The following is a 14,373-nucleotide window of genomic DNA, read 5'->3' as shown; positions in this document are numbered from 1 at the left end:
AGCAACATTTTACTATATTATTTTTCTTTAGAGCGAGACCATTACTAAATCCGTGTATAATATTCTTTGGTACGACTTGAAACATCAAGATGCTCGAATTATATTGTTGATGATGTTACGATCTCAAAAACCATTGACACTTACTGCTGGAAAGTTCGTACGCCTTTCCCTGGAAGCATTTACCAATGTAAGAAGCTTAATTTGATATACTAAAATTAATATATGTGTATAAAATGCGAGTACTTATTTTACGTAGTATTTTGTATCATTTAGATTTTCGTTATTTATTTTGAACGAATTTTGCACTTGTTAGATAGTTTTATAATAATATTCAATTATATATAATTATATGTAATTGATATTTTTAGATGTTGAGAGCTTCTGCTTCGTATGTGTCCGTTTTGTACGCAATGTACTAGTGAAGTGAATACAGTGAAGAATTGTTCCAAAATGTTATGGAGATTACAGAATGGGAATTTTTATTGAAGATTCGGGTCGTGGAAAATTTGTCAGAAAAATATCGTACTTAATGGTTACATTTCATTTGTTTGTGGAGATGTGTAAATAGAAGAATATGATTATAAAAATTAATGGAATGTTATTTCGATTGCTTAACATTTTTTATACATTATGAAATATATAAAATGCAGATTTTAATAATTAACAATTAACGATTCCAGTAATTTACTAGATAAAATATATAAGTCGCAGAGTTTATTTGTGAAATTATTGTTTAATTAATTACTGTGAAAATTCTACACCAGGCCTGAGACAATTTATCCAGGGTTGTGGTTTTTTGAATCTTTATTATGACGAAAATTATTCTACTGGGTGTGATTACTAATTACTGTCATATGTTATAATTATCAACTTTTTTTCGATAATTATTTCAAATATATATTTTTTATACGCTAAGGATAATTGTTTCATTATTTGTACGCTATTGTTAATTTTTATAATTTTATCATTGATAACTATTGTACGCTATAAACATTTAATTCAAGTTGATCAATGCAGAAAGTGTTACGAATTAAGAGTAGATTTGAACCGTATGATTAATGCAGTAAACTTACTTTGAAACCTGAGAGAGCGTAGAAGCAATGCAGGTATTATGCTCCGAGTATCGAAAGCCGATAGATGACACGATAAACCATGACATTTTATAAATCTTCCAAATGGACTATCTATGGGAAAAACCGCAGTCTGTATCTTTTCAAGAGGCTAAAGGTAAAACTAAGCTTATACGTAGGTTGTAATTTGTAAAGAGCATATAATTCCGCACTTATTACAATCGCAGATGAGACGAATTATTTTTCTTTCTGCAAGTCGCGATTACTGATAATAAGTTGACCAGCGTTTATCTTTTTACCCCCAGATTGCTCGCGTAATAATACCCTGGTAATTTTACTTGATCGATAAGGAGATTGGGAAGAGTTTAGTACCCAGTAGACATTTGTCTTTGCAACGTGTAACTTCGTTACGGAGGATAGGTGTTCACGTGGAACTGATCTTAGTTGAACCTCTATCATCGTGGCACAATTTACAAAAAAGTTCATCATCTTGACCAATTTCGACGTTCGCAATTAAAATCGCTCAAGAGATTACTGAAGTTGTCGGAAATGTTGAACGAACGTTGATGCAAAGCTTCTACTTAAAAAGATTCTTCGAGGTATCGAAACTGCACGGTCTTTGATGCGGCTCTCCGACTGTTAGGTATATTCAAATAATGTTTTAATATTAGCATAACTTTGCATCGCTTTTTATTGTCCTATATTTAAAAATCATTATGATTGCAGCTGTGTTAAGCTATTCAACTACAGTTCGTTTCTGATTATCTTGACGAGAAACAAAGATTGCTAGCGATGACCTCGACAGGCATGATCAATCGTCCATTGGAATACAGCCTACGCCTATTCGGTGTCTGGCCAGATTCTTCCTATCAGACATTGAAAACCATCGTTTGGGCTATAATAATGTTAACGTTTCTAGTATTTCAATATTGGTTTTGCATCACGCACATTATGTCGAGTTTAACCGAATTACTAGATGGATTGAGCTATGCATTATCTAATTTGCTCGTGTTCCTCAAGTTGATTGTCATTTGGCTCCATAAGCGGTAAGACATAAATATTTGACTAGTAAATGGGAAAAGAACCGGAATAAAGTCAATATTGCGTTGAACTTTATTAATCAATAGCAAAATGGCGTGATTGTCGCCGAATCAGTTTACATGACCATTGGTATTTGATGAGCGTTTAATAACATTGAATTTTCAGTAAATATTTTATACATTTAATTGAAAGGAAAAAATTATTTTGGAACAGAATGTTTTACGAAATCCTGGCAACCATGTTCGAAGACTGGAATAACGATAATTCTACCATTGAAAATAAGCGAATAATTGTGGATAAGGTTATGCTGTCCTCTCGCATTACGAATTTCTTAATCGGTTATTTCGGGATCACATTCCTTCTATATACAGGGCTCGCTTTAGCACAATTAGACGAAGATCAGGATTCTTCAGAGCCAAAACGAAGGATGTTTTTGATTAGAATGGAATTTCCATTTTCTGCCACTGACTCACCGTGTTATGAAATTATTCTAGCTGTACAGTTTATACTCGAATCTTTTATTGTTTACGGGGCGGCCACGTCGATAGCACTGATCGCAGCATTAGTAAGTAATTCTTTATAATAATATTTTTACAAATTTATATTGTAATTCGAATGTTTAGTACATGTGTTAAAACAAAATAGAAACTAAGTTTCTATTATTCCTTTTTGATATGATAATTTTAATACGTAAGACGTAATATATGTTGTACGTTATAAACAAATTTCTGTATGCTATGCATAGTGTTTCATATGTCCTTGCGTTAATGAATTTCATTGAAAAAATTGAAAAAATTGAAAGTCAAAGAAATTTATTGAATTTAATTAAGCAAATTGATTAATTTTGTTAATAAAGAGTTAATGAAATGCGATGGAAGTGCCATGTATTCTATTGTAGAATTCATTATTGGTCAGTTATAAGAAAAATATGAAATTTTAAGTGAAAACCATTTTTGGGAAATGTTTTAATTTTTATACGGAACGTTACATCGTTCTCTAATTAAGATTTTGTTCTTTACAACTGTTTCCATTATTGGAAAGTATTGTAGTAACTAAGCTCCGTTTTTATCTAACATTCTTCATAGTAGTACAAAAATAAGTAAAATTGTACGTATAGAACTGTTCCATTTCAATATTTCAATAATTTTTATCTTTCTTTAAATTTGATATTAATTATCCATTCTTATATTTCAAATTTTTTGATGCAAAGCTTCTACTTAAAAAGATTCTTCGAGGTATCGAAACTGCACGGTCTTTGATGCGGCTCTCCGACTGTTAGGTATATTCAAATAATGTTTTAATATTAGCATAACTTTGCATCGCTTTTTATTGTCCTATATTTAAAAATCATTATGATTGCAGCTGTGTTAAGCTATTCAACTACAGTTCGTTTCTGATTATCTTGACGAGAAACAAAGATTGCTAGCGATGACCTCGACAGGCATGATCAATCGTCCATTGGAATACAGCCTACGCCTATTCGGTGTCTGGCCAGATTCTTCCTATCAGACATTGAAAACCATCGTTTGGGCTATAATAATGTTAACGTTTCTAGTATTTCAATATTGGTTTTGCATCACGCACATTATGTCGAGTTTAACCGAATTACTAGATGGATTGAGCTATGCATTATCTAATTTGCTCGTGTTCCTCAAGTTGATTGTCATTTGGCTCCATAAGCGGTAAGACATAAATATTTGACTAGTAAATGGGAAAAGAACCGGAATAAAGTCAATATTGCGTTGAACTTTATTAATCAATAGCAAAATGGCGTGATTGTCGCCGAATCAGTTTACATGACCATTGGTATTTGATGAGCGTTTAATAACATTGAATTTTCAGTAAATATTTTATACATTTAATTGAAAGGAAAAAATTATTTTGGAACAGAATGTTTTACGAAATCCTGGCAACCATGTTCGAAGACTGGAATAACGATAATTCTACCATTGAAAATAAGCGAATAATTGTGGATAAGGTTATGCTGTCCTCTCGCATTACGAATTTCTTAATCGGTTATTTCGGGATCACATTCCTTCTATATACAGGGCTCGCTTTAGCACAATTAGACGAAGATCAGGATTCTTCAGAGCCAAAACGAAGGATGTTTTTGATTAGAATGGAATTTCCATTTTCTGCCACTGACTCACCGTGTTATGAAATTATTCTAGCTGTACAGTTTATACTCGAATCTTTTATTGTTTACGGGGCGGCCACGTCGATAGCACTGATCGCAGCATTAGTAAGTAATTCTTTATAATAATATTTTTACAAATTTATATTGTAATTCGAATGTTTAGTACATGTGTTAAAACAAAATAGAAACTAAGTTTCTATTATTCCTTTTTGATATGATAATTTTAATACGTAAGACGTAATATATGTTGTACGTTATAAACAAATTTCTGTATGCTATGCATAGTGTTTCATATGTCCTTGCGTTAATGAATTTCATTGAAAAAATTGAAAAAATTGAAAGTCAAAGAAATTTATTGAATTTAATTAAGCAAATTGATTAATTTTGTTAATAAAGAGTTAATGAAATGCGATGGAAGTGCCATGTATTCTATTGTAGAATTCATTATTGGTCAGTTATAAGAAAAATATGAAATTTTAAGTGAAAACCATTTTTGGGAAATGTTTTAATTTTTATACGGAACGTTACATCGTTCTCTAATTAAGATTTTGTTCTTTACAACTGTTTCCATTATTGGAAAGTATTGTAGTAACTAAGCTCCGTTTTTATCTAACATTCTTCATAGTAGTACAAAAATAAGTAAAATTGTACGTATAGAACTGTTCCATTTCAATATTTCAATAATTTTTATCTTGCTTTAAATTTGATATTAATTATCCATTCTTATATTTCAAATTTTGGTATCAGTCCCTTTGAAATATATGTTTTGATGGATCAAGTATAAACAGAGATGTGTGAACGAATGTCTAGCGTTTGAGTCATCCATTCCACAAAAAATTTGCGTTTTTATACTTTTATGTTTTTATTAAAATATTATTAATATATTATTAATTACATTATTGATATTATAACAATTACTTGTGACACAATTTTATCGAGCTTTTGACATTTATGTCTTGAACTTCTAGAGGAGTACTCTGTTTGAATAGTCTATCTCCGCCTTTAATCTTTTCAAAATTCGTATTTTTAGATACTCGATTTTGTAATAAAATGAGTTACCTGAATAATTTGTAATGTTAGTTAACGCTGATTCTGTCTATGGTGATATGTGTATAGATTGTTCCTTCTTCATCCTATTTAATCTGTCTAGCCAGTCGTGCAAGCCAAAATTCATGGTCGTTGATATCAATCTTGTCCATACTTTTAGTTATTTCGATATATATTTTGTATGTCGAGCAGCATACAAGTCATCCTCCATTTATGGCCCCTCGCTAGGGTTTGAGGATTCCAACGTGTGTGGTCCACGTGGAGCCCTGAGGCCTATTGTCAGCCAAATCTTAAGAGCCGTCGCCTAATTTCGTTAAATTAGGTTTTGCAAGGATTCTCGTGTTCCGCGACTGGAGAAGTCATAATAAAAGAGAAAATTTTCGAACATGCAGAAGCCATGGATACGGAAATTCCGATGCCACATTGTTTTGGCCATAAAGACCCGGCTGTTGGAAGACTGTAACGGTGCCTTGCTTGTTCCACGACGGAACAGACATCGTTCTTGAGTATTTTAGGGAAAGCAGTCCTTTGTAAAACGTATTGGGCAGAGTTGAGGAGTTTGCAGGTGGAATGAACGAGAGTCTTATTGGCCAAAGTATAATAAGTTCATATTCTTTGACATAATTCTTGAGTTACGTCAAACGAATTTTTGTTATTGGTTGGAAGTAGTACAGTTACATCTAAAAGTAGAATTATATCATAAATTACATGATGAATTACATCGTGACACGAAACGGGAGACGCGAACAAATGAAAGCTGTATGAGACATATAGAATCAAAAACCAATGTTAACTATTTAATACGAGACATGAACAGTGCTTATGCAACTTGTCTTTCTATTACATTAGAAGATAGACTGCGATAGCAACAAAGATGGAATCAAATGAATGATCCGTGGATGAAACGTTCCGAACTCTGCACAGTAGATATACTATGATTAGAAGATAGTTCACTTAAGAAATGCGAATTTTATTCGTTATATTTTAATAATTCTACCGTCGCTGATATAATCACATGCAGGAAATAGAGTCGACGTATTTTTCTTCGTGATGATTTCTTTTCAAGATGATAACTTGTACATACCAATTTACGAAAATACTCGAACGGTTTCATTTGTCTTCTCTTCTATCAAATGAAATATGTACATAGTAAAAATTGAAGCACCTGAAATAGTATGATGTACCTATAAATGAAAAATTCAAGGTTATATCTGTAAAATTGGAAAATAATTTAGCGATACGTATCATATTGTTACGAATTTCCCCATATTCATCAAGTACTCAGTTAATTAAGCGAATTCCACCCTGTTGTCGTACTTGGTTAATATTGGTCAACCTATGTTGAAGACGATTAGCAACAAAAGAGGAATAAAGAATTGCCAGTCAGCAAATTGGGTTACTAAACAACAATGGACGGTGTTGAATTAGCAAGGGTGCTGGGTAAAAATTAAAACGTGGGTAAAATAAAACTCGCAACAGAGGTTAACACGTTCCGTGCCAAGCCGTTTTTGCCCGTCATGATCTCCGGGCCATTTGTTGTTTTGGCTAAGAATTGATATATTATCAAACAATATGTTATTACATCATCAATCCATAAGTAATTAGCTTGTTTAGAGTAGTTGCCACATCGTGTATCGTTTATGGTACATGTGGCGATGCGATCAGTTCGACAGTAAAAGTCAGTCGAAAAATTTTCGATTAGTAAAAAGAAGTGATTATGAAAGTGGTCCAAGTTAAACTTCAAAAGAAATGATTCTATTACTAATTATGGATTGCACTCATTTACATTACAACAAAATAAAGTTATTTTTGACAAAATAGGAAACAATTGAACCGTTAAATCGAATTGGTAGCATGATCATAATTAATTTCATTAATTTATAGTATATTCAACGCTAAACATACCAGTGTCCAAATAGTGATTTTTAAATTTTCAATTATAAATTTCGCATTCAACGTTGTCACATTTGTTATTTGCCTTTATCGATACTTTTATGTCATTTTAACAAAAATTGTTTTAATTTTGCGTTTTAGATGTTACACGTTGGCAGTCAGATCGACTTATTGTGCCAAAAATTATCACAAATTTCTCATAATTCCGGGAAGAGGTCGCAACGGGCACTAATGTTCGACGTCGTCATAAGGCATCAAAGAATTATTCAACTGTCAAAGAATATTGAAACAATTTTCACTTTCATATCTCTGTGTCAGTTCTTATCAAATATGTTGGTAATCTGTTTCATAAGCTTCATTCTGGTAGTCGTGAGTGAATTTTACTTATAGTTCGCACTATTTTTAATGGCCAATTTAATTAAAGTTGAAAATTCGTTAATATCTTTTATTAACAACAGTCCATACACATGGAGCAAACAACTGTACTAATAATGAAATGCTTGCCGTACTATATTGCTATCAATTGCGAAGCATTTATTTTATGCTATACTGGTGAATATCTTACTTCCAAGGTAAGACGCGAAAATATCAAAATTCAGAAAGAATAGGAAAAGAATTCTTCGAATGGTCTCCGTAGTTCATCGAAATGAAATTTGGCAACGTTACATAAGGGTGAAATTGGGTGTAATACTTTGCATAAAATTTTAAATTCCAGACACATGTCATTACGTTTAATACTAAATACTATAGCACTCGCGACAGTTTATATTTTTTAAATCACTTATTTATGAGATTTTTATTGCGTCAACTGAAATATATATATACGCACACAAACATCTCGCCGTCATCGATCATACTCCCACTGTAGTCTTACACTTTTTCCGTGAGTCTCCTATGAGACATCTTCTACTAGCGAGAAAATATAAAGTGTCCCATGAAAAATGGATTTTTTTGTTTAATTTCATCGCTCGACTAAGAAGTACGAAAAGGTCACATCTAACCTCTCGGAAACTATTCATTTCCCGAATCTAAAATTTTATATTTATCATCCACGCGGAAGTGTACACGGAGGCTATTCGGGAGAAAAGATAGTCAAGGAACTATGGCCAGCAACATTTTACTATATTATTTTTCTTTAGAGCGAGACCATTACTAAATCCGTGTATAATATTCTTTGGTACGACTTGAAACATCAAGATGCTCGAATTATATTGTTGATGATGTTACGATCTCAAAAACCATTGACACTTACTGCTGGAAAGTTCGTACGCCTTTCCCTGGAAGCATTTACCAATGTAAGAAGCTTAATTTGATATACTAAAATTAATATATGTGTATAAAATGCGAGTACTTATTTTACGTAGTATTTTGTATCATTTAGATTTTCGTTATTTATTTTGAACGAATTTTGCACTTGTTAGATAGTTTTATAATAATATTCAATTATATATAATTATATGTAATTGATATTTTTAGATGTTGAGAGCTTCTGCTTCGTATGTGTCCGTTTTGTACGCAATGTACTAGTGAAGTGAATACAGTGAAGAATTGTTCCAAAATGTTATGGAGATTACAGAATGGGAATTTTTATTGAAGATTCGGGTCGTGGAAAATTTGTCAGAAAAATATCGTACTTAATGGTTACATTTCATTTGTTTGTGGAGATGTGTAAATAGAAGAATATGATTATAAAAATTAATGGAATGTTATTTCGATTGCTTAACATTTTTTATACATTATGAAATATATAAAATGCAGATTTTAATAATTAACAATTAACGATTCCAGTAATTTACTAGATAAAATATATAAGTCGCAGAGTTTATTTGTGAAATTATTGTTTAATTAATTACTGTGAAAATTCTACACCAGGCCTGAGACAATTTATCCAGGGTTGTGGTTTTTTGAATCTTTATTATGACGAAAATTATTCTACTGGGTGTGATTACTAATTACTGTCATATGTTATAATTATCAACTTTTTTTCGATAATTATTTCAAATATATATTTTTTATACGCTAAGGATAATTGTTTCATTATTTGTACGCTATTGTTAATTTTTATAATTTTATCATTGATAACTATTGTACGCTATAAACATTTAATTCAAGTTGATCAATGCAGAAAGTGTTACGAATTAAGAGTAGATTTGAACCGTATGATTAATGCAGTAAACTTACTTTGAAACCTGAGAGAGCGTAGAAGCAATGCAAGTATTATGCTCCGAGTATCGAAAGCCGATAGATGACACGATAAACCATGACATTTTATAAATCTTCCAAATGGACTATCTATGGGAAAAACCGCAGTCTGTATCTTTTCAAGAGGCTAAAGGTAAAACTAAGCTTATACGTAGGTTGTAATTTGTAAAGAGCATATAATTCCGCACTTATTACAATCGCAGATGAGACGAATTATTTTTCTTTCTGCAAGTCGCGATTACTGATAATAAGTTGACCAGCGTTTATCTTTTTACCCCCAGATTGCTCGCGTAATAATACCCTGGTAATTTTACTTGATCGATAAGGAGATTGGGAAGAGTTTAGTACCCAGTAGACATTTGTCTTTGCAACGTGTAACTTCGTTACGGAGGATAGGTGTTCACGTGGAACTGATCTTAGTTGAACCTCTATCATCGTGGCACAATTTACAAAAAAGTTCATCATCTTGACCAATTTCGACGTTCGCAATTAAAATCGCTCAAGAGATTACTGAAGTTGTCGGAAATGTTGAACGAACGTTGATGCAAAACTTCTACTTAAAAAGATTCTTCGAGGTATCGAAACTGCACGGTCTTTGATGCGGCTCTCCGACTGTTAGGTATATTCAAATAATGTTTTAATATTAGCATAACTTTGCATCGCTTTTTATTGTCCTATATTTAAAAATCATTATGATTGCAGCTGTGTTAAGCTATTCAACTACAGTTCGTTTCTGATTATCTTGACGAGAAACAAAGATTGCTAGCGATGACCTCGACAGGCATGATCAATCGTCCATTGGAATACAGCCTACGCCTATTCGGTGTCTGGCCAGATTCTTCATATCAGACATTGAAAACCATCATTTGGACTATAATAATGTTAACGTTGCTACTATTTCAATATTGGTATTGTATTACTCACTTTAAGTCAAGTTTAATTGATTTCTTAGACGGATTTAGTGTGTCATTATCAAATTCGCTCGTGTTCCTCAAGTTGAGTATTATATGGCTTCATAAACGGTAAGATATTATCGCATTATATAATGGAATTCTTTTATTAGTAAATAAGAAAATCTGTATGATGATCATAATATTTTTTAATAGAATTTTCGGTGAATATGTTTGTATGTTTAATGAAAAAAGAAAAACATGTTTTTATTATAGAAAGTTTTTCGATATTCTGATGACTCTGTTCGAAGATTGGAATAATGGTAATAATTCTACCAGTGAGGATAAACGAATAATATCTGATAGCAGCACATTATGTTCTCGCATTTCGAATTTTTTAATCGGTTATTATATGGTTAGTTTCTTTTTATACATAGTAATTACTATGAGTAATTCCGATGGTGATCTGAATATGATAGATACCAAAGAAAGGAAATTTTTTATCAATATGGAGTTTCCATTTGACGCCACTGTTTCTCCAATTTATGAAATTATTCTCACCATGCAGTGTTTGTTTGATTCGTTCTTTGTCTATGGTGCTGCCATTTCGATAGGGTTAGTTTGTACATTGGTAAGTATTTTTTTCTAATTTTATCTTTAAAAATTGATATGTTCCTTTGTTATTTCATTTCTAAATGATAAGTAATATGTATAAAATTGTAATTAATAATTGAGTTATTCAGAGTGAGACAAATTTTCTTCTTAGAAGTTATTACAGGTAATGACTTCCCTTTTTTCTTGTAACTAAATGGTATACAGGAGCTAATTATTTTGAATGAAAGAGACTTATTTAAAACATTTTTTCCTACTTTATATTCCTCAATATGGTTATTTATATTCGACAAAATAGAGGAAAATGTTTTAAATAAACGTAGAGCGGTGAAATAACATAGAAATAAGATAGAAGGAGGTTTATTCTATAATTTTAAGTTAGAATAATTGAATCTATTATTCGTGTATGAGTATTATTTTATTTTTATACAAATTACTTCATTTTTTTATATAAATTACTTTTAGGAAAAAAAATCGAATAAATATACACTGAAATAATTCCACTTCACATAAACATAGTATCTCCAATAGAGATATTACACTATAGACATTACGTAAAATAGATCTTCTTTTCAGATATTACACATTGGTACCCAAATCGATCTCTTTTGTCAAAAATTAACAGAAATTACTTACAATTGTGAGAACACGAAATCGCTAAAGCTGTTTTTGAGCGATGTCGTTAGAAGACATCAAAGAATTATACGACTTTCAAACAATATCGAATCCATGTTGACTTACATCTCGCTATGTCAATTCTTATCAAATGTGATAGCAATCACTTTTATAAGCTTCATTCTAGTGGTCGTGAGTGAATCAGATTTGTAATTAACTCCAGTTTCATTACGCTATTTAATTAAACATTCAAATGTGACGATGTGTTTTGTCTGTAATAGTCCTTACACAAGGATCAGACGGCTGCGATAATAACGAAATGCTTTCCCTATTATCTTGCTCTTAATTGTGAAGCATTCGTTCTTTGCTATACAGGTGAATACCTTACCTCAAAGGTAAATAATGAAATTATGATAAATAAGGAAAAATACAGATTATTATACGGAGTGTCCAAGCTGAATATTTTCTCCGTTTTTAACCATTGGAAAATCTTTTTCGAAATTTATTTCTCTGTCTTTCGAAAATCTATTTAAAAGTTGTAGCACAGTTTAAACAATTTCTAAGCAAAAATATCATAAGGTAGGATTATTTATTTCTTTTTTTGGGCTTTTTAATCTTTATAAGTCTTTTGATTTATTTTTAACTTACCAAGGTCAATTGATGGTCATTTCAAGATGTGTTTTTTCTATTGCATCTTCAATCGATTAAAAAAGTACATGAATATGTCTAAAACGTCACCTTCAAATAACCTTATCCATGAAAAATATGATAAAATCGTAAAGTAATGCGAAGATTGTTTATGAATTATAAAATGAGATATTTTAATTGACTGCCTCGACTTGGACATCCTGTATAGAATTCTACGAAGTTAAAATATGTTGCTAGGAACGTAATTTTGAGCAACTGTTTTGTGTACCTGTTACTACCACTTAGCCTTTGTTTTTTAGATATAAGTCAATGATAGTTTCTGTTATTACATTGAATTTCTTTTGCTCGTATGTGATTGCAACAGGGTTCGTGGCAGTGTATGCGCCATCGTGAGATGGAAAATATTTGGTTTGTTGATAAATATGTCTAAATATGTCTAAATATGTATAAATATGTAAAAACATATCTTAAGTCATTTTTAACTGCAGTATACTCGTCATGCGTAAGAAGTAGCGACCATTGGCTATTTAAATTGTAATTTTTGTGAAAAATAAAACATATTCCCAAATTTCAAGATGTTTAGAATATTTTGAGGCCAGGCCGAAATAAAACAAGCGAATAAAAAATATGAATAATTTGAGACGAACTCATGCGTCCCCGTATGCACCGACTGAAACAGCTTATTAGTTCGCATAACGAATTTATTTCTGCGCGATGATAACGTTTTTTAGATGTTAGCATAAAAGGGGTAAAAGCAAAGGTCGGAAAGCTGATTTACGATAGGGTTCCTTCAGGGATGGTTCGCCACGGGACAAATGCGTGACGCTGACCAGGCGCTGAGCCCATTGATGGCTGCTGGCCCGAAGTTACCTAGCTATTCTTTGACGGTCACTAAAATTCATAGATATCCATAAAAGCTAACCAATAAGAGAACAAATGTTAACCAAATAAGTAAATATTAGTAATAAAATTGTCAATTTTATAAAATAAACTCATCTTTTTGATTCAATATTTTAACAGTGACATTTACTCCGTGATTGACGAGTATACTCGACATCGCTCGATTTTCGCGACACATATGGGTGCGCGCTCTCAAAAAGGGGCGCCACAGCTACATATAGTATACTAATGCCTTTTCCACCAACTGTATTTTGAAATCATCGAAAATTAATTTTCCTCCTTCTTCTACATAATTACCAAAGTAAACTATATGCGATATAATATTTTGTTTATACCTGCTTTTTCAGAGCGAGACCATTACTAAATCCGTGTATAATATTCTCTGGTACAATTTGGGACCTCAAGATGCTCGTGTTATAATATTAATCTTATTGCGGTCTCAAAAGCTGTTGACACTTACAGCTGGCAAGTTCGTAAGTCTTTCCCTGGAAGTATTTACCAATGTAAGAAGATTAATTTTGTATTACGAGTTAAATGAGACTAGGAGTAAAGTAAAACTAAAATATTAGACTAATAAATGATCTATGATTACGCGACCGACCGATATTCTCGCGTACTTTCTTTGACAATGCACACCAAAATCCGCCTAAGATTCTCCCTCACTCTTCGTAAACTTTGCTAAAGACTCTTCCATAAGACTCTCCATCAGAACTATCCAAAGACTGGCCTTGCACCCTTATTTAACCACTTCAATACGAAGATTACCGGCCTCGAAGTCTTGCCCACAAGCGGCACTCATAGTGCGCATGATACATTGTGCTGTGTATTAACGACGAATCCGTTTTGCTCCTTTACAGATGTGTGATGAGGAAATCTTTGAAGCACTGAAAACTTGTGTACATTACAGATAGTTTTACTTGTAACGTAACTCAGCAGAGCATATGTTTTTATTACAATATTTCTAAATGTTTACAATTTTATTTTGATAAATGAGAAATTAGAAAATTTCATTCAAAATTATTGTTTTAATCCATTATGGGTCTGACTTATAAAAATTAAAACGTAACATAAAAAATAAAAATGAAAAATCTCGGAAATAGCTTTACTTACATTACTTACATATTACTTACATGAATCAAAACCGTACTATAATAACTCCCACTAAGGGCTTGTAAAAAGGTCATTGATTCGAAGTAACTTACTAGCTGAACGTACTCACTGCAACTGCAGAATCAAAGTAAAAGTTCTTGATCGTCGGCTACAGTCGTCGCACAACTGTTCGCGTTCATCTCTGACTGTCGATTATAGTCGACGCTCG

The 14,373-nt window shown here is 32.0% G+C and overlaps 2 protein-coding genes and 1 pseudogene across 2 annotated transcripts; all 3 read left to right on the top strand.

Annotated features, from left to right (window-relative positions):
• LOC108545762 (odorant receptor Or2-like) overlaps window positions 1-419 on the top strand; it is a 6,522-nt pseudogene extending 6,103 nt beyond the window's left edge.
• A 1,458-nt stretch (window positions 420-1,877) lies between these two features.
• Window positions 1,878-2,694, top strand: LOC108545761 (uncharacterized). Its single transcript, XM_017897538.1, has 2 exons — window positions 1,878-2,116; window positions 2,325-2,694. The coding sequence occupies exons 1-2, from the start codon at window positions 1,878-1,880 to the stop codon at window positions 2,692-2,694; spliced, it is 609 nt and encodes a 202-aa protein (XP_017753027.1).
• Window positions 2,695-3,554: 860 nt separating this feature from the next.
• On the top strand, window positions 3,555-13,943 carry LOC108545760 (odorant receptor 82a). Its single transcript, XM_017897537.1, has 9 exons — window positions 3,555-3,793; window positions 4,002-4,353; window positions 7,330-7,557; window positions 7,647-7,760; window positions 8,328-8,483; window positions 8,665-8,708; window positions 10,557-10,695; window positions 13,403-13,575; window positions 13,913-13,943. The coding sequence occupies exons 1-9, from the start codon at window positions 3,555-3,557 to the stop codon at window positions 13,941-13,943; spliced, it is 1,476 nt and encodes a 491-aa protein (XP_017753026.1).
• Window positions 13,944-14,373: the final 430 nt, after the last annotated feature.

This window comes from Eufriesea mexicana, unplaced genomic scaffold, assembly GCF_001483705.2.
Source record: "Eufriesea mexicana isolate 0111107269 unplaced genomic scaffold, ASM148370v2 scaffold515, whole genome shotgun sequence".
NCBI classification, from domain to species: domain Eukaryota; kingdom Metazoa; phylum Arthropoda; class Insecta; order Hymenoptera; family Apidae; genus Eufriesea; species Eufriesea mexicana.
This window is presented reverse-complemented; position numbering and strand designations above follow the sequence as displayed.